Raw genomic sequence first — 18,755 nt, forward strand, 5'->3', positions numbered from 1 at the left:
GCCAATACAATGCCACATACTTATTTTCAAAAGAATATACTTTGTGTCTACAATAAAGTGTTCTGTGTTACAAAACTACAGCAAAAAAGAGAAAATTTAATGCAATAACTGTTGAATTATACAGAAAATGTATTTGTACATTATCTGTGTTTAATAATAACAACAAATAATAACAAATGAATGAACAAGTTTTGATCACAACAAAAAAAAAAAGACAAATAAAATTGCAATTGTGTGAGAAGAATAACTCTATATCCCTGCTGTATTTCTTTTTGTGTAATGAAAATAGATTTGCTGATAACACTAATGCAGGTCAAAAGCCCATAAACAGTGTATTTGTTGGTACCTTAGGGTCTGGTTCAGTAATGTCTGAGCTGCTGGTGCAGTAGGCGGGGCTGGAGCGGGCGAGGGGGGGGCGGGTCACGTAGAACACTTCTCGAGACTGGCGCAGGTCCCGCTCAGCGTGGCGCCTCATGTTCAGGTTATTGGACAGAGACTCCACAGCTGAAACGCCCCCCGTGGGAGAGGGTAAACGAGAGATGTCTATGGAACTGTGGAGGAGATAGAAAAGTACATTCTAGATGCATCCAGACATTTCACATTGCATCATACATTTTTATTGGCAAAACAGCTTCTGATAGTTTTACTTTTCCCTGAAATGTGCACAGTGTATCTTGGAGGGTCTGCCACCTGCTTGCCTGGAATGTTCCACAGTATGACATTAAACTGATCTAATTTATTCAATTACAGGTGCTTTTTTGCTCGATTACCTTGAAAAAACATTGTGAAGGGCTGTCCTTTCCACAGAACTGACCTGTAACGATGATGAAAATGAACTGAACTGACAATCAAAAATGTTAAATGTTTCATTAATTTACTAAGAGCAAAGATTATATTGCTTAACACTGGTATTCTAAAGCAACTATAAACTAGATAGTAAATAGGGCTGGGTACCATTAAGAAGCTGCCGATACGATACATACCTCCATACAGTGAGCTTTCGATTCGATATGATATATTTCAAGTTCGATTCAATACAGCTCAGTAAAAAAATAATTGCCAAATCATGGCTGTGACACTAAAAGTCTTTGTTAAATCACTTCTTGAGCAAAGTCAATATGAAACACAGACATTTTAATCATCAAAACAGTGAAAATGTCAAATGTGTCACGTAAAAGAGTTTCCTTCCACTAAACAAAATAACAAAACTGTAGCACTGTAACAAAATAATGCAGTAAAATATACCATAAAATACTCTTAGCGATATATTGATACAGCAGCCCACGACATTGATATTTCAATATTTTTGCACATCCCTAATGGTAAATGTTGTTAAAGCAGTTAACATTTATATACTTTATGGTAATTTTTCTAATGCATGTATTTTTAATATCACTTAATAAATGGGTGTTAGTTTTTTTTTTTGTTTTTTTTTTTTCTCAAATATCTTGAAAAACATTGTGAAGGGCTGTCCTTTCCTATGGAACATTCAAGGCAAAAACATCTACATGGCAACAAGCAGGTGCTTAACCCTCCACCAGAAAAGTTACATTGTGCACCTTTAATTTTTCTGTACAATTTTAATATGTTAATCTTAAATTGTGTATTTTTGCTGATATGAAATAGATGTGTTTTACATAAGTTAAGATAAGATTATGATGTAAGATTAAAAACTGAATGTCGATGCATGCACCAAAACATACGATACATATTTTTACTTGATGCAGTAAACTAAATCTCAACTTCTTTTGGATGATCTAACAATGCAACAGTACCTAACACTTATTTGATCACATTTCTTATGGTTATTTTTAAGCAGGATCAAACTATGATGTGTTATGCAATTGTTATGTAATAAAACATCTGAAAAGCCAGATAAAGGAAAGATGTGATGCCATCCTGTCAAACACTGTTCTCTGATCTTTGCAGCTGCCCAGATATCAGGTGTAATTCTTAATGCGCAGCCATATACTGTGTTACCTTGATTTAACGAATAAAGAAAACTACAGTCAAGTCAATGCACTTCTTTTCAGGAAATGATTCAGTGGTGGAAGACGTACTCAATATTGTTACTTAAGTAAAAAATACTCATGTAAAAGTAAAAATATCACATGAAAAAAGTAAAAGTGTTAAAGTACCCGTTTAAAAATATATTTAATGAGTAAAAAGTTAAAGTATTTCACATAAATTATGAGATCTAAAAACACTTAAAATGTAGTGATGTTGATAAAGATTTGTATTTAAATTTTGTTCAATAGAAGCTGATTTTATTTGAATATTTATGTTTGCTCAAACTACAAGTGTGTAAAAATAAACCCTCAGCAATAAAAATAATACAACAATAATAAAAAAAGACATTTACTTCTCAGTCTTGTAGTGTAATGTAGTAGAGTAGAAAGTACAAATACCTGCTCTCAAATGTAGTGAAGTAAAAGTAAAAAGTATCCATTTTACTTTACTTTAGTACAGTACTTTACTACTTTTACTTTGTTACATTCCACTACTGTGCATTGTTCTAACTAACAAAGAAAACTAGAGTAAAGGATTTCAAAATGACATAGTAAACCAAAAATAATTCTGTGTGGTTGCAACTATCTCTTGACAATAACAGAGCGAACGTACTAGTAAAGTGACACACAGAGGAAAAGAGGGAGAACAGATGGTGCTGGCAATTACCAACAGACAGAAGACGATTGGGGTTCTTGGAGACTAGTTTTTTTTTTTCAAATAACATTAATCTTGTCATATCTATTTTTACACAGATCAACCACGAAATTATGAGAACCACCACAGTCCGCGTATCATTCGTTCATTCGTTGTTCAAAATAAAACCAAAAATAAGAAACCAAAGAATAACTATTTTCTTCATTATTTGTCTCCCAAACTGTAATGAAAAAATGGATAAAGATTTGTTTTTTTCAGTTTTTGATTTTGTGTTTAAATGAATAATGGAATAAACGGATAAGAGCTGTGACTGGTTACGTGACTTAAACTCCGATGCTAGACTTTTGCGCCGCATACGGACTGAACCAGGACTAAGCCAGGACTAAACCAGGTCTAAACCAGAACTGAACTAGGATTAAACCAGGACTAAAGCTCCATACACCTTCACTAGAATCATTTTGGTAATTTTAGACCTGGAATTGCAAATCTCTACTGAACTAAAGGTAAAAGGAGCTGTTAACTTGAAAAGTACCACTACATGACCTCACAAGGTAGCAGAGGTGGGATCACGCCATTGTTTTGCAAGTCTTAAGTAAGTCTCAAGTCTTTGACCTCAAGTCCGAGTCAAGTCCCAAGTCAAAGACAGGCAAGTCCAAGTTGAGTCACTGGCCCATAAGTCAAAGACAGATCTAAGTCTGCTTTGAGCTTCAGGTCATTTCAATTTACATGACTTTTAAACTAAATTATACTTAAAAAATCATGGTATATTTATATACGAGTATTTATATAAGAGTTGTAGAAATGCTACTTTTTCCTTTTTAAATGTCTTGGCAAGATCTTAGTGTGAATTATTACAGTCAGAACAGAAAGAATTAAGATTTAAAAATGCAGTTATTTTGTTTGCACTGAAATGGAAGTTGTTCTATGTACTTCTCTCTATTTTACTATATTGTATTGTATATTACTGTAGTACATTTGAGGATACCAGATCACAGTACTTCAGTTACATCCAAAGTAACAGAGAAGTGGGAGGGACCTGTTTCAGTTTGTTCCTGTAAAATTAAGCACCACATGTATCATCTGTAAAGAAAAAAGTATTTACAAAAAAAATATATTTTTTAGAAGCATCAAGTCTTCTCAAGTCACAGGCTTAAAGTCTGAGTAAAAGTCCGAAGTCATTGACCTACAAGTCAAAGTCGAGTCCCAAGTCTTAGTCTATTTTATCAAGTCAAGTCTCAAATCCTAAAAATAGTGACTCGAGTCCAAGTCACGACAAGTCCCCACCTCTGCAAAGTGGAACAGAGCATATTTAGGTTTGGAGAGACCAATAACGCAGGATTATGCCAATGTGTGTGAATGAAACAAAACACAACTTCAATTCTGTTTTGATGAGGAAACAGTATTATAACATTTCTTAAAATTCACAAGAGACAAGTTTGTGTAATATAGGACCTTTAAAGAAAGTGATACTACATTGTGTTGAACAATTTTTTTTTTATAAATGTTTTTGACAGATATTGACCAATTCAGACTAGGAACCTTTCATAAGCATTGGTTTTACTCTGACCCAAAAAGACATCACATTGAGGCCCATGTTAAGATGACCTCAAATGTTATTATTTTTTTCTTGCTTGTAAATTCTAAAGATACACTTGGAGGAAATTTCAAATATTCACCTATCCTACATTTTTCCTTTTCCATTTCTACTGTATGTGATCACTATGAAATTTTACTGCTGTAGTAAAATTTTGCCAGTTCAGTATTCAGTATTCAGTATTGTATTTTCTGTTATGTTTGACAGATTTATAGAAGATACCTGTTGAGATCTCTCATCATAAGGCTTTGGAAGTCAGACGACATGAGGCGGTTGAACGAGGGTCTGGAGAAGAGGCGGTCCTTAGGTCTTTCTGGTTGGTGATTGGTCGGCATGTGGAGCTGGGGGTTCCTCAGGGCAACGCTTATGTCATTCAGCAGCCGAGGTAAGGGCCCAAGTTTAAGAATAGCATCCTACAAAACAAGGAAATCAAGCTCAGTTTATCCCTCGTTTTAGTCAAACAAGGGAAACTTCAAGCTGCCAACCTACTTTTTATAATGACTGTCTGAGAATAACAAAAATAGACCGGCGCAAGACAATTACATTTTCGAGTTTTCATATTTAATTATTATGTGACTGAAAAATATGTGTGTGTGTGTGTGTATATATATATATATATATATATATATATATATATATATATATATATATTTTTTTTTTTTTCATATTACATTTAATGCCACAAAACAACAAAACAAGTCTCTTTATTTGAGTCAGTGGAGTCCCAATGTTATTTACATACAAGTTATTTAATTAATTATAACATTTGAACACTGTTGTGCAAGTTACTTCAAAACTATAATGTGTTATTTATTAGTTGTTACTGTCATTTCAAAATAATTTGTTACATTACAATATTACTGCATTTAAAATGTAAGACATTACACGACTATTGCAGCACTTTTAAGTTACTCTCAAAAAAATAACTGTGAAGATGCAGAACTTTTGCACCAGATATGGACTAAACCAGGACTGAACCAGGACTGAACCAGGACTGAACCAGGACTGAATCAGGACTGAACCGAGGACTGAACCAGGACTAAACCAGGTCTAAACCAGGACTGAACCGAGGACTGAATCAGGATGACTGAACCAGGACTAAACCAGGTCTACACCAGGACTAAACCAGGACTAAACAAGGTCTAAACTAGGACTAAACCAGAACTGAACCAGAGCTGAATCAGGACTGAACCAGGACTAAACCAGGTGTAAACCAGGACTGAACCAGATCTAAACCAGGACTAAATCAGGACTGAACCAGGTGTAAACCAGAACTGAACCTGAACTGAACCAGGACTAAACCAGGTCTAAACCAGGACTAAACCAGGTATAAACTAGGACTAAACCAGAACTGAACCAGAGCTGAATCAGGACTGAACCAGGACTAAACCAGGTGTAAACCAGGACTGAACCAGATCTAAACCAGGACTAAATCAGGACTGAACCAGATGTAAATCAGAACTGAACCTGAACTGAACCAGGACTAAACCAGGTCTAAACCAGGACTGAACCGATGACTGAATCAGGAGGACTGAACCAGGACTAAACCAGGAACAAACCAGCACTAATCTTGGACTAGGATCGGGTGTCAGCTGTGCTTCGCCCCACGGACCGCGGAGTTCTGCGCCGGTCCTTACTCCTGCAGTCACCCAACGGTCTACATGGGTGCACCTCCAGGCCCGTCCCAACATTCGTAACGATGCTCTTTGACCGCTGCTGATATCATGATCTTAACTGTGGTTTAGTAAAATGTGTAGCTCAACCTGTCATATCTGCACTTTAAGGTCAACAGTGTAACATGCAAATTCTAATTAAAGTGCATATATGACAGGTTGGACTAGTCATTTTACTAAAATATAGTTTAATATTTAAGATTTTACTAAACATTTTACAATTTTCTTATAGTGTCGCAATTTTACTTCCTGGTTAGAAATCCCACACACACTGTTACCTAGCAACAATATTGTACACAGGGGCAAAACGTCTATAATGTACACAGAAACTATTATATGACAAATAAAATATAAGAAAACACTGTGACTTTGTTGAAATCATGTTTAAAAATGTGTTTCTTGTACAAATTGTGCTGAACTCTCTGAAATAAAATTCTCTATTTCCTGAAATTTTAACATTTCTCAACTTTTCTTCACAAATTGCTTTTTGATTGCTGTAAAACTACACTTTGTATTTACAACTTGTATTATCCCACCAAATTAAAAAGAAATTAGAGAATCATCAAAATCTTTCAAACGCACTTTAATGGAAGACTCATGCCCAGTGGTGGAAGGTCATAAATAAATACAAATTTTACGTATCTGTACTTTACTGTACCTTTAGAGTAGATACTTTTTACTTTTACTTCACTACATTTGAGGGCAAGTATCTGTACTTTCTACTCCACTACATTTTAGATCTGGACTGAAAAGTAAAAAGTACTTTTCTTTGTAGTTTGTGAAGCACATTTAATTTGAGCTAATGTCCCAACTTTGAGCAAACCAAATATGCAAAAACAGCTTGAAAAATTAAGAAATCAAGTCAATCACAAAAATCTGCTAAATTCTTCACTTCATGTCATCCTTGAATTGTTCTAAAAATCTGTACAAGATACTTTTTACTCTTAAAGTACATTTTTAAACATACTTGAGCAGATTTTTTCATGTGATACTTTTACTTGAGTAACTTTTTTTTTTATCATTGTATCGGTACTTTTACTTAAGTAACAAAATTAAGTACTTCATCCACCACTGCTCATACCTTGCTGAGCTGCCTCATGACCTCCCAGAGTAAACTGTGGAGCATGGACAGCTCTCGTCCCAGGTCGATGTAGCCTTCGAAGCCGCCCGCGTTCCCCCCGGTGTCCAGGTTTGAGATCTCGTACAGAAACTCCTGCATCGACCTCCACTCCATCTCCAGGAACTCATTCATGAAATACATGTACTCCTCTTTGGGGCCGAACCTGAGCAGAATCAGAAAAAGTGTGTTACCATTGATTGTAAGTGAAGTGTGCTTCCGCGATATAGAATAAATATATAAAATATACATAAACATATACATACATAAAATAAAAACAAAAATATACTGTATGATAAAATAAAGCCAATAGGTGTTAAATAAAAAAAGACTAAATGTTAAACGGCAGTGAACTATCTATTTATATCTCTTTAAATTATGGTTCTGTGTCTTCTAATATCACCAATACAAACCACACCAACCATTAGTCACTGTTATGACAATGTAATTTAGCAAATGCTTTGACATTTGCTTAGTAACGTAACAGCATAAATAATAGACTTTGCTACTTAAATATGTGTTTTGTTGTGCAGAGCCAAGATAGGAATACAGTTTGGCTTAACTCAAAGTACAATACAGTATCATTAGCCTCAGAGCATTATGTAAAGGTTTTAGGAAAAATACAAAAATAAACAGCTTAAAAGTGCATTGTGTAACTTTTCTGGTGAAGCGTCCGTCACCTGCTTTTCTCCATAGAGTTTTTAATGCTTTGTCTCAAATGTTTCACAGTATGGCATTAAAGGGAAAGTCTGGAATTTTGGACATAGGACCTCATTTCCTACTGAGCCAGAGTGTCGGAGACGTGTGGAGACATTTAAAAAAAATATTCTATCCAGTCCTTGTATTTGCAGAGGTCGCTGGTGCTAGACTAGCGCATGTCAATGGCGTAGACTGTATGAAAGAAGCAGACTAAGCGAATGTGTCGTCACCCATTGCAAATGAGGCTCACGATGCTAACGGTTACACGAACGAATCTGGAGCCAGGCTCTACATTATGAATAGGACTTTTTTGACGGATAAAAGTGAAAAATCATGGATCGTGTGTCACAGGTTAATACGAACATTTTAAGACCAAAATGATGAGGCTCACTGCAGCAGTAACAGACAGAGGGGCGACAAGATCCTAATGTAAGCCAACTGGAGCCAGGGTCAGAAAGAACTGGAAGAGCCTCCTGGCGAACTTCCTATTTGGCATGCGACAGCTAACGCATTAGCTATGTCCGCTCATATATACGGTCTATGGTCAATGGCCATAGTTATCCTGCCGCTAAAAACAGTCTTACCCACTCCACAAAGCACCCGAAGCAAAACTATTATTACGCCAGACTATCAATGTAAATGTCTGTGTTGATAGAATAATTTTAGAGGTAAAACCAAACTTGCATTTGAAGAATTTATGTCTGAGCAGCAGCAGCGAGTTGTACTTCCTGAGAGAAAGCTTAGCAGTGGCGGACTGATATATGAGAAAATAGTCCCTCAACATGCGACAACTGATGCGATGCAAAGTTAGTTTTATTTCAAACATTATTCTGTCAACACAGACATTTACATCGACAGTCTGCCGTAATAATAGATTTTCTTTGGGTGTTTTGTGGAGTAGGTAAGACTGTTTTTAGTGGCAGGAGAACTATGGCCATTGACATGCACTAGTCTAGCACCAGTGACCTCTGCAAATACAAGGACAGGATGGAATATTTAAAAAAGTGTCTCCACACATCTCCAACACACTGGCTCACTAGGAAATGAGGTCCTATGTCCAAAATTCCAGACTGTCCCTTTAAACCTGTCTATCATCGTGGAGAAAAAACTAGACCAAGTCACAGATTTATGGAGAGGTGACCCCCCCTCACAATCAGAATGCCTGTTTTTCAAGGTATTTTTGAGCTATAAAACCACTTGTTGGGGTGGTTGGTGTTGCTTTTATTTTTTATTTTTATTTTTCTGCACGGATGGAGCCAATGACACCCACAGATGCAGCAGGATAGAATGAGACAAATACTTCAATTTGGCAAAAGACTTAGACAATTATGCTACGAGGCCATCAATATTAAAATATTATTACAGAATATGCAAATCAGACAGCTCAAAAGTAGTTCTGCCTGAAAGCTGTGTCATATTATTTAAATATCACATCAACTTGGGCTGAAAACTTTCTATGACAGCATCTATCTCCCTCAGTCTATAAATACCAGGATGATGCGGTGGTTGGTTCTGACTCACTTGCTGAAGCTGGCCAGGTTCTGTATGACTTTGGCGATGAGGGTGAGGGTCCGGGACGTGCGCTCGGCGGGGTACTCCTGCATCAGATTGAAGAGCGAGGGGGACATGATGGCGGGGCACATGAAGCGAAGGAACAGAGAGGAGCTGATGAGGCTGTCTGCGAGATCCTCCCTTCCTCTCTCTGCGCATCTGGCTCTCCACGACGCAAACACTTCTTTCAACTCCCGCGGAAAAATACTGCAACAGAAGTACAGCTCTATTAGGCAACAGAAAGATTAAATCACACAGCTCATCTACTGCAGTGGCTCTTAAGATTTACTGCCAATTTATAATTCTGTTTGGAATGACTGGGAATCTTAATTGCACATATCTTGGAGTAATGCAGGACTGGAAATAAACAAGACAATAACTATTTAATACTATTGCAAGGAAATCAATACAACTCAGGACTTTGCAGATACTAAACTGGGACTGGACTTGACTAATATGGGTTAGACTTCGACTTAGAGAAACTTTATTGCTCCACACATCACAATATAATATTGTGTTTACAAAGGGCAAAAATACAAAAGGTAATAATACATTCAAAATAAGCAGCAAAAAAACAATCAGCTATACACAAGACGTCATAAGGAGAAACAGCGCAAAAATGAAATAGTGATTGACATGACAGAAGGTCATCTATTAGATAAGAGTGAGTTGTTTCACAGTTGTAGGTAGGGTTGGGCGGTAATACGGTATAAAAAAGTAGCAACGGTATCAGTTTCATTACCGTCATTAAAAAAATCTGCAGCACCTAAGAACCTAATATAATATTATAATTTATTGATACCTAAATTTGTTTACTCAACACAAATGAATGTGTGGTTGTATTTTCAATTTAATGCTATCACAATTTAAACTAATAGTATCTATAATGTTTCTTTTAACTGCATGGGGAGATGATGTCTGATTAGTTTTGTTCCATTGTCACGTGACGCTCATAAGGGAGACCAAGAGAAGATGTTTGGCTGCAAGCGAAAAATACTACTACTTCTGCAATTTAGCAGCATTTTGGCTTCAGGTGCACATTTTTTTACATTTTACAGAAACGAAACTTAAAAACCACATGCTCATTTGCATAAACTATAATGATAAATTCTCGCTGATGTGGTTCAGCTTCTGATGAACTAAAGGACACGACTCAGTGGATTATATGTGTTCTTTCTGCGACAGAGGATGTGCGGCTGACGGTGAGTCTGTTCTGTGTGTGTATTGTGTAGGAGATGGTTCATGTGAAACTTTTCAGAGATTATACGTCGCTTATACGCATAGACTGTATAGTGGTGCGCCTTCTTAGTGTGTACAGTTGTATGGAGTCTGGTATAAATGTAGTCCTGTATTTCTCACTATTTGAGCTGAGCAGTTAAACTGGACTAAACCAGACCAAAATCAAAACTAATCTTGGACATGACCACGGCAAAAACAACACTTTTATAGTCACTAAACCAGATTATGTCCTTCGATATCCCAGATTTAGTCCTGTTCTAGTCCAGGTTAAATTGTTCTACAAGTGTGGATAGTATGACTAAATAACTAAAACAAAGGCCTGTCTAGGAATGCACTGATACTATTGGTATCAATTACCATTATCAATACTGAAAATTTGCTGGATCAGGTATTGGTTCAGCCACTATCCTGGTTGGGTCTATTTACAGACTGATTTCGGCCTAGGATGTCTGACCGTGTATTTGTGCAAAGCTGTTCAGGAGTGATTTGAAGGATAAATAACAGTTACATAACATAATTAGATCTCTTGTGTAATAAGTTAACTGTGTTTTAAGGAAATAAATGACATTTTCTGTTCCTGGTATCAGTCCATATCAGTTATGGGCTGATACTTAGAGTCATAATATCGATATTGGTATGGAAATTGAAAAAGCTGGATCAGTGCATCTCTAGACCTGTCACGATAAGGAATTTTGAAGTGCAATAAATGATGATATTGAAATATTTATGCCACTATAACCCGAGAGCAAATTTAAACTGCAAAGATTATTCTATATCTTCAACACTGTTAAAAAATCATGAGCTGAACTAAATGAACAGCAGAATCAAACACTTAATATGCATCTGTAATGAGTCATTTAATTCATCTTTTTACATCTTAAATCTTATCGTATAGTCAAGAATTAACAAAAATTCCCAGTAGTGCAGTGGTAGATGAAGTTCTCAGTTGTAAGTAAAAGATACAAATGTAAAAGTAAAAGTATCATATGAAAAAAAGTATTAAAATACCAATTTAAAAATGTACTTTAAGAATAAAAATAAAAGTATTTTGCAGAGATTTTTAGAACAATAAAAGGATGAAATTTAGTGATTTTGAAAAAAGAATTTAGCAGATTTTAAGTTCAAGTTTAAGATTCAATTGGTTTCTTAATGTTTCTAGCTACTTTTGAGTATTTATGTATGTGATTTGCTCAAAGTTGGGACCTTAACTCAAATTAAATGCGCTAAAAAAAGTCTCAGCAATTTCAGCAAAACAAAACAAAACTACTTTTTAAATTTTAAGTCCAGATCTAAAAAGTAGTGGAGTAGAAAGTACAGATACATGTTCTCAAGTTGGAGTAAAAGTAAAAAGTATCCACTGTTAAATGTACAGATATGTAAAATTTGTACTTTTACTTTTGTATTTCGTTACCTTCCACTACTGCAAAGAAAAAGTACCCACGGTATTTACTGACCTAAAAATATACTGGTTGAGAACAAAGTGGCTCATTTGTTCACATATGGTCAGATGTCACCAGCAGCGGCATATGGAAAACCACTGGACCATGCACTCCTCAGGATAAAGACTCACTCATCCCTCTGCTGTCCCTGGATATAATGTTTGCTTCTATACATCAGTGTAGCAGTAATTAGAAATCACTCTTGAAGGCTGTTTGTGCACGACGCGCCCGGGGGAACAGACTCACCAGAGCGAGCTGGTGATTTTGCAGAGGAGCAGCTCACAGCACATGCGCAGGTTTGCCTGGTGATCTGCCAAAACGGACGGAGGGACACGCATCGGATCCACCTCACAGTTCTCTTCAGACTCGTACAAGGCGCGAATGAAGTCACCTGCAAAATACATATAACACATAAACTGGCATCCAATCCACTTCAATCTTTTTTATTTATAGCACATTTCACAAACAAACAGTTTCCAAAGAGCTGCATAAATACATAATAATAACAACAATAATAAATGATAAAATAAACGCTTAGATTTAACTATACTACTCTTAAAATAATAAAACCAGTAAATAAGAGCAACATCATAGAATAGCAATAAATAAATTAAGCCAATACAATACACTAAACATTAATAAAATAAATAAAAGACACACGGGACCACACAACTCACACGGTGTTAAAAGCATGAATATTTGTTATGTAATCTCAGCAATCACAATAGAGACAGGTTAATGGTCAGATCTACGGAGAAGCAAGCCCGCACATAGTAAAAATTCATGTTCATTCATTCACAAGCCTGACCTCATCAATGATGGGAAGAATATTTAGTTACACAATACCTCAATACCTGCATTGAAATGTATTTTGTAACGTATTCTGATAGATGGTACAATCAGAGAAATGTATTCTGAGTACTTATTATACCTTTACACAGAGGTGCACATATATTATAGATTAATAAACGGCTTATGTTTGTTTCATATATTTGTTTGTTTAGCATTTCATGTCAGTAACATGAGAACAAAAAACTATTTAGTATTCAGCTCTGATAAAACAGTGAGAGATACAGGACTACATATATACTATAATACTCCCTACAACTGTACAACACTCACCCTCATGTAAAAGATAATATTCCCTACAACTGTACAACAACTCACCCTCATGTAGCAAATAATACTTCCTACAACTGCACAACTCACCCTCATGTAAAAGATAATACTCCCTACAACTGTACAACAACTCACCCTTGTGTAACAGATAATACTCCCTACAACTGTACAACAACTCACCCTCGTGTAGCAGATAATATTCCCTACAACTGTACATCAACTCACCCTCGTGTAACAGATAATACTCCCTACAACTGTACAACAACTCACCTTTGTGTAACAAATACTTCCTACAACTGTACAACAACTCAACCTCGTGTGACAGATAATACTCCCTGCAACTGTACAACAACTCAGCCTCGTGTAACAGATAATACTCCTACAACTGTACAACAACTCACCTTTTGTAACAAATACTTCCTACAACTGTACAACAACTCAACCTCGTGTGACAGATAATACTCCCTGCAACTGTACAACAACTCAGCCTCGTGTAACAGATAATACTCCCTACAACTGTACAACAACTCACCTTTGTGTAACAAATACTTCCTACAACTGTACAACAACTCACCCTCGTGTAACAGATAATACTCCCTACAACTGTACAACAACTCACCTTTGTGTAACAAATACTTCCTACAACTGTACAACAACTCACCCTCGTGTAACAGATAATACTCCCTACAACTGTACAACAACTCACCTTTGTGTAACAAATACTTCCTGCAACTGTACAACAACTCACCCTCGTGTAACAGATAATACTCCCTACAACTGTACAACACCTCACCCTTGTGTAACAGTTAATACTCCCTACAACTCTACAACTCACCCTCATGTAAAAGATAATACTCCCTGCAACTGTACAACAACTCAGCCTCGTGTAAAAGATAATACTCCCTACAACTCTATCATCATATCATCTTTGCATGTTTCTCCTTACAACCTCTTGTACATAGCTGAGATATTTTTATTACTTGTTTTCTATTTTATTTTCACTTGTATATGTACATTTGGATGTAAATGTATTGTGTTTGACTTATGACATTTGTGTTGATGATAATGCTGTTGATGAATTATTGTTTAGAGAATAATAATACTGATGAATTTGAAATCTTGTTTTTATGGAAATCAGAATTAATTAATTCTGACTGTTTTAAATGTTTAATGCTGAATTGGACCGTGGTTATTTTAAGAAGACACTGTTAATGATGAAATGTTGTTGCTGTTGTTGTTAATTTCCTTAATGTATTTTGTACCCGCCCAAGGACTGCAGATGGAAAGGAGCTTGAGGCTAAATCTGGCACAGAGCATTTTTTCTGTCTGAGTTTAATGTTTTCTGTGCACTGTCCTTGTTTTAAATAAATAAATAATAATGATAATTGACATAATTATGCCTTATTTGACCCCAGTCTCTTGTTATCTGTGTTATATTATTTAGAATTTATTATTGCCATTTATCTTCTTTACTCTTTGTTATTATAATATATTGTGATGTAAATAAAGTTTGTCTAAGTCTAATAAATATTCTCAGTAGGTATATTCAGTTATGTCCCAATGCTGATTGTAATTAACTGGAAACTTGCAAAGCTTTGTGTAAGGTCCTTATCAAATAACCATACTATTAAAATTGCATTCTGTTTACAAATCAATAATGCGGGAGCTTGGGGAATAACAGTTTAATTGCGTTTTAGATTTACTAATTGACCTTTAGTTGGCCAATTTGGACGGGGTAAGTCCGTGTAAACACTATTCCCATGTGATAAAGCAAATCAATTACATGTGCAAAAGTAACGATTATATTTCAAATGTAAAATTAAGTATTTTTCATTAACAAACTACTTACCAAGGCAATGTTAGTTTGCTAAATAGAATACAATATAATGTGTTTTGTTGCGTTAAAACAAATCAATTAGAAATACAGTGTGCTAGTCCCAATCTCCCAGTCCTATTTGTATGTAATAGGATAAAGACTGAAAACAACTGGCTCATCATTCTTTGTGTGTGAGAAAATCCTTAAATCAGCTTAGACCGCTTTGCATGAGTTTCATATCTCCTCAGCACAGCACAGTGCTAATACTCGCTGTCTACTGCTTTGTTATGAAGGAAATACGACTTCAATACATGGACGCTATCATTCATACAGACTTTTAAACTGTTTCTCTTTATTATATTTTTGGCATACATACACATTTTCAATATGCTGGGTTAGTTTTTAAAAAAAAATTTGTATATGTATTTTATTTATCTAATTTAGCAGCAATAAACAAACATAAATATTATATCACATATTATATTAAATTGTTTTTATTTTATTTATTGTTAGCAACTATTTATTGTGTTAGAGTAGACATGTCAAATTCAGGCCCGGGGACCAAATTTGGCCCACAATATAATAACATTTGGCCCACAAGATCATACCAAATATGTATTAGAGCTGGCCCGCCGGCTACAGATAGGCTATAGAGACATTATTTATTTAAAATTGTGTTATTATTTTATATGATGCTTGTTCTGGATTGAATGTTTAATGTTTAATTTTTCAATAAATATTTAGTTTGGCCCACGACTTAGTTCCAGTTTTTAATTTTGGCAATCTGTGAATTTAAGTTTGACACCCCTGTTTTAGTTTTTTTTTTTTTTTTTTTTTATTAGCATTTTTAAAATGTATTTTATTAGCACTGGCAGAGCATTTGTTTATTTGTTGGTTTAATTTTATTTATTTTTTCAATGCAAATCTATGGAAATGTTAAAGGTTATAAAATGTGCTATACACAGGCCCGTCAGCAGAAATTTGGGGGCCTGGGGCAAGCACTTTCACATGGGCCCTCCTCTAATATAAATTAATAAGAAGAGGATGAAATTCTGGGTCCCTAAACCCTTGGGGCCTGAGACAACAGACCCCTTCTGTCCCCCCTATCTACTGCCCTGGACTGGATTGGAACAGCAATTAAAAAGAATAATACGTTGGTTTTGTTTTTTTGTTTAATTGGTTTGTTTTTTTCTCATTTTCTAGTAGCAAAGCATTGGGATTACAATAGGACAGTAATAACAGATCAAACTAGGAGCAGTTAAAGCCCTCCTACTACGCAGAGATGAGATAAGACACCTTATTTGAATCAATTTTTCTACCCAGGCATCTGTCATAGGAGAAGTTAAAAAAAGGCTATTTCCAGCCTTTGTTGCCCGTGTTCCAATTTTGGGAGATTTTGTTTCTGCCATCAACATCAAAAAGCAAGAAGTCAGAACTGCTGGCGTATTTCTGTGTCAGCGTATGATTTATAGCTCCTGTTCATGCAGTGGTTTGTAACCTTGCTTTTAACTCAAGGTTAGGAGTTCACATCTACCATGAAGTATTCAAATCTCTAGACACAAAATGAAGGTGTGAGGAAGGGCAATCATCATTTCAGTTTGTCAAAACACTTCTGAACAGCTCTTTAAACTGTTATTCTATTTGAATTTGTTTGGTTTGGATCTGTTTCTACATTTGTATCACGACTACAACATATGTTTAAAGGTCCTGCAAAACTGACTCTTGTGAGCTGTTAGTTATTGTTATAATGTTATTACCTCATCAAAAACATACTTGGAATTGTGTTTCGCTTCATTCACACACATTTGAATAATCTGTCTACATCTCTAGATCTTAAAACGCTCTGTTCCACCTTGTGATGTCATGTGCTGACACCCCGTACAATACCCCATTCAATACAAGGTCCTCCCCGTCACCTACAAGTCCCTCCATAACCTGGCCCCTCCCTATCTCACCGACCTCCTCACTCCCCTCATGAGGACAAAGCACTGGACCTTGGGGGACTGAGCCTTCGCCGTCACCTCCGCCCCCTTCCTCTGGAACTCACTCCCACAATCCATCAGGAATTCGGACTCACTGTAGCACTTCAAATCACTACTAAAAACTCAGCTGTTCAAACTGGCATTCCCCCATGATTCCCTTGTTTTCTACAATGTCACTTTTTATTTGTTTGTAAAGCGTCTTTGAGTGTCCAAAAAAAGCTCTATATAAGTGCGATGTAATTTTCAAAGGAACAAGTACATTTTACCTTTTGTTTAGACGAAATTGGCAATTCCACAGCGGAAATTATCCAAAGGATTATAATGAATTGGACCACTTCTTGCATTACCACATGATACTGTAAGGAGTGTTTTCTGTTTGAGAGCCTTAAATATGCAGAGTTTGTGTGTTAAGCATGTGAATGAAACAAAACACAACCCCAGGTATGTTTGTGATGAGGAAACAACATCAGAATGTAGCAAAGTGTCTCCCCACTCTCTTCTCATTTCCTTCTGAACTGTTCATTCTAAGCCAACCGAATAAGAGTATTTAAATTGTATACTTGGTTTGAGTTGTGTGGAAATATAAAAAAAAACACTTACTACAAAATGGCATCTCTTACCTATAGCTTCCTTGAGGTATCTATGACCTATCAGTTTGAGGTACTCTTCCACGGCCTTCGTCGCGAGCGTGTTTTCTCTGAAGATCAGATGCTCCCGGTCCATGAATCGATCAACTTCACACATGGCCATGTCAGACAGGAACTCCTGAGAAATAAGAAGGAACCATCATAATAAGCACGGCATACTCCACTGATCCAGGCAATTTCCCCAGAGATCTCAAGGGCAAGGTATTCACATGGTTATTACAGAAACATTTCACATCAGCTGTGAAATAATTTAGACAAGCTAGGTCTGAATTAAATCATAAAATAGGGGTTGACTCAAATCTATTGCCCATCAGATTAAATAGCCTCAAACTAATCTCAGGTCTAAAATATGATGATAATAACTGTGATTAAATGAGGGAAATTCATTCACTACATTTGAACCATCCTTCAAGCAGTGCCGCTGAGGAAACCTGTCAGGAGCAGTGAGCTACGGGTGAACAGCGCTCGGAGACCCAGCTACAGATTTTGAGGTACACTTGGTTAGGACCACCCAGCTGGAGGAGTTTATCTACTGTTTTAGGTTGATGCCATAAACAGGAGAAAACCCACCGTTCCTGTCCCTTCAGATAAATAGTTACATTTACATTTTCCCTCACACAGAAACACTTTTTAGGTTATAATTATAAGACTATGTATGTATAAATGGACATAGCTCACCCCATAGAACTATAAAAAAAAATTTGGAAGATGAATCCAAGATGACGCCATATTGGGCCCAAAAAATGTTTCTCGTCCACATTTACTTCCTCAGTACAGGTGAGCGTCTCCCACCCATGTGACATCTGTAACGATGTGGAGCATTTGGACCAATCAGAGCAAGAGCTGCTAGAGCTGCTAGAGTGAAGCTAGCATGGGCTCAGAGTTAATTTTTAGGCACTTTGAGGATTTAAACATTTTAAAAGCTTATGTTGTGAAAATAGAAAAGAATCCCTACAATATCTGACCTTTGTCAAAGTTGACGATGCTCTGTCAGCGAACACGGGCAGTTTGAATTTCCCCAAAATGCATTGTATTCTGTGAGAGAATTCTTTGTGGGCCCAAGCTTCCGGGAGCTGCACTACCTGAAGCTGCCACTAGTCAGTTTCGAGCCAGGACAGAGGGGGAGTGCCTTATCCTGTTTAGATCCATGGCCTCCCGCTAGCCGCTATTCGTAAAAAGGAAGTGAGCATGGGTGGCACTTCCAGCTCCATCGAC

General features: G+C 36.3%; 1 protein-coding gene across 1 annotated transcript in view; it reads right to left on the reverse strand.

Moving 5' to 3' along the window:
- The window catches only part of LOC110168873 (ras/Rap GTPase-activating protein SynGAP-like), a 57,779-nt gene that overhangs the window by 14,324 nt on the left and 24,700 nt on the right, over positions 1 to 18,755 (reverse strand). Inside the window, 6 exon segments of the mRNA XM_020934362.2 lie at positions 347 to 551; positions 4,481 to 4,671; positions 7,013 to 7,214; positions 9,269 to 9,505; positions 12,223 to 12,367; positions 17,514 to 17,658. Of these exon segments, the coding sequence (XP_020790021.1) occupies positions 347 to 551; positions 4,481 to 4,671; positions 7,013 to 7,214; positions 9,269 to 9,505; positions 12,223 to 12,367; positions 17,514 to 17,658 (1,125 nt within the window).

The sequence above is a fragment of the Boleophthalmus pectinirostris genome, unplaced genomic scaffold (genome assembly GCF_026225935.1).
Source record: "Boleophthalmus pectinirostris isolate CB_2022bp ecotype Guang Dong unplaced genomic scaffold, ASM2622593v1 HiC_scaffold_21, whole genome shotgun sequence".
Taxonomy (NCBI): Eukaryota; Metazoa; Chordata; class Actinopteri; order Gobiiformes; family Gobiidae; genus Boleophthalmus; species Boleophthalmus pectinirostris.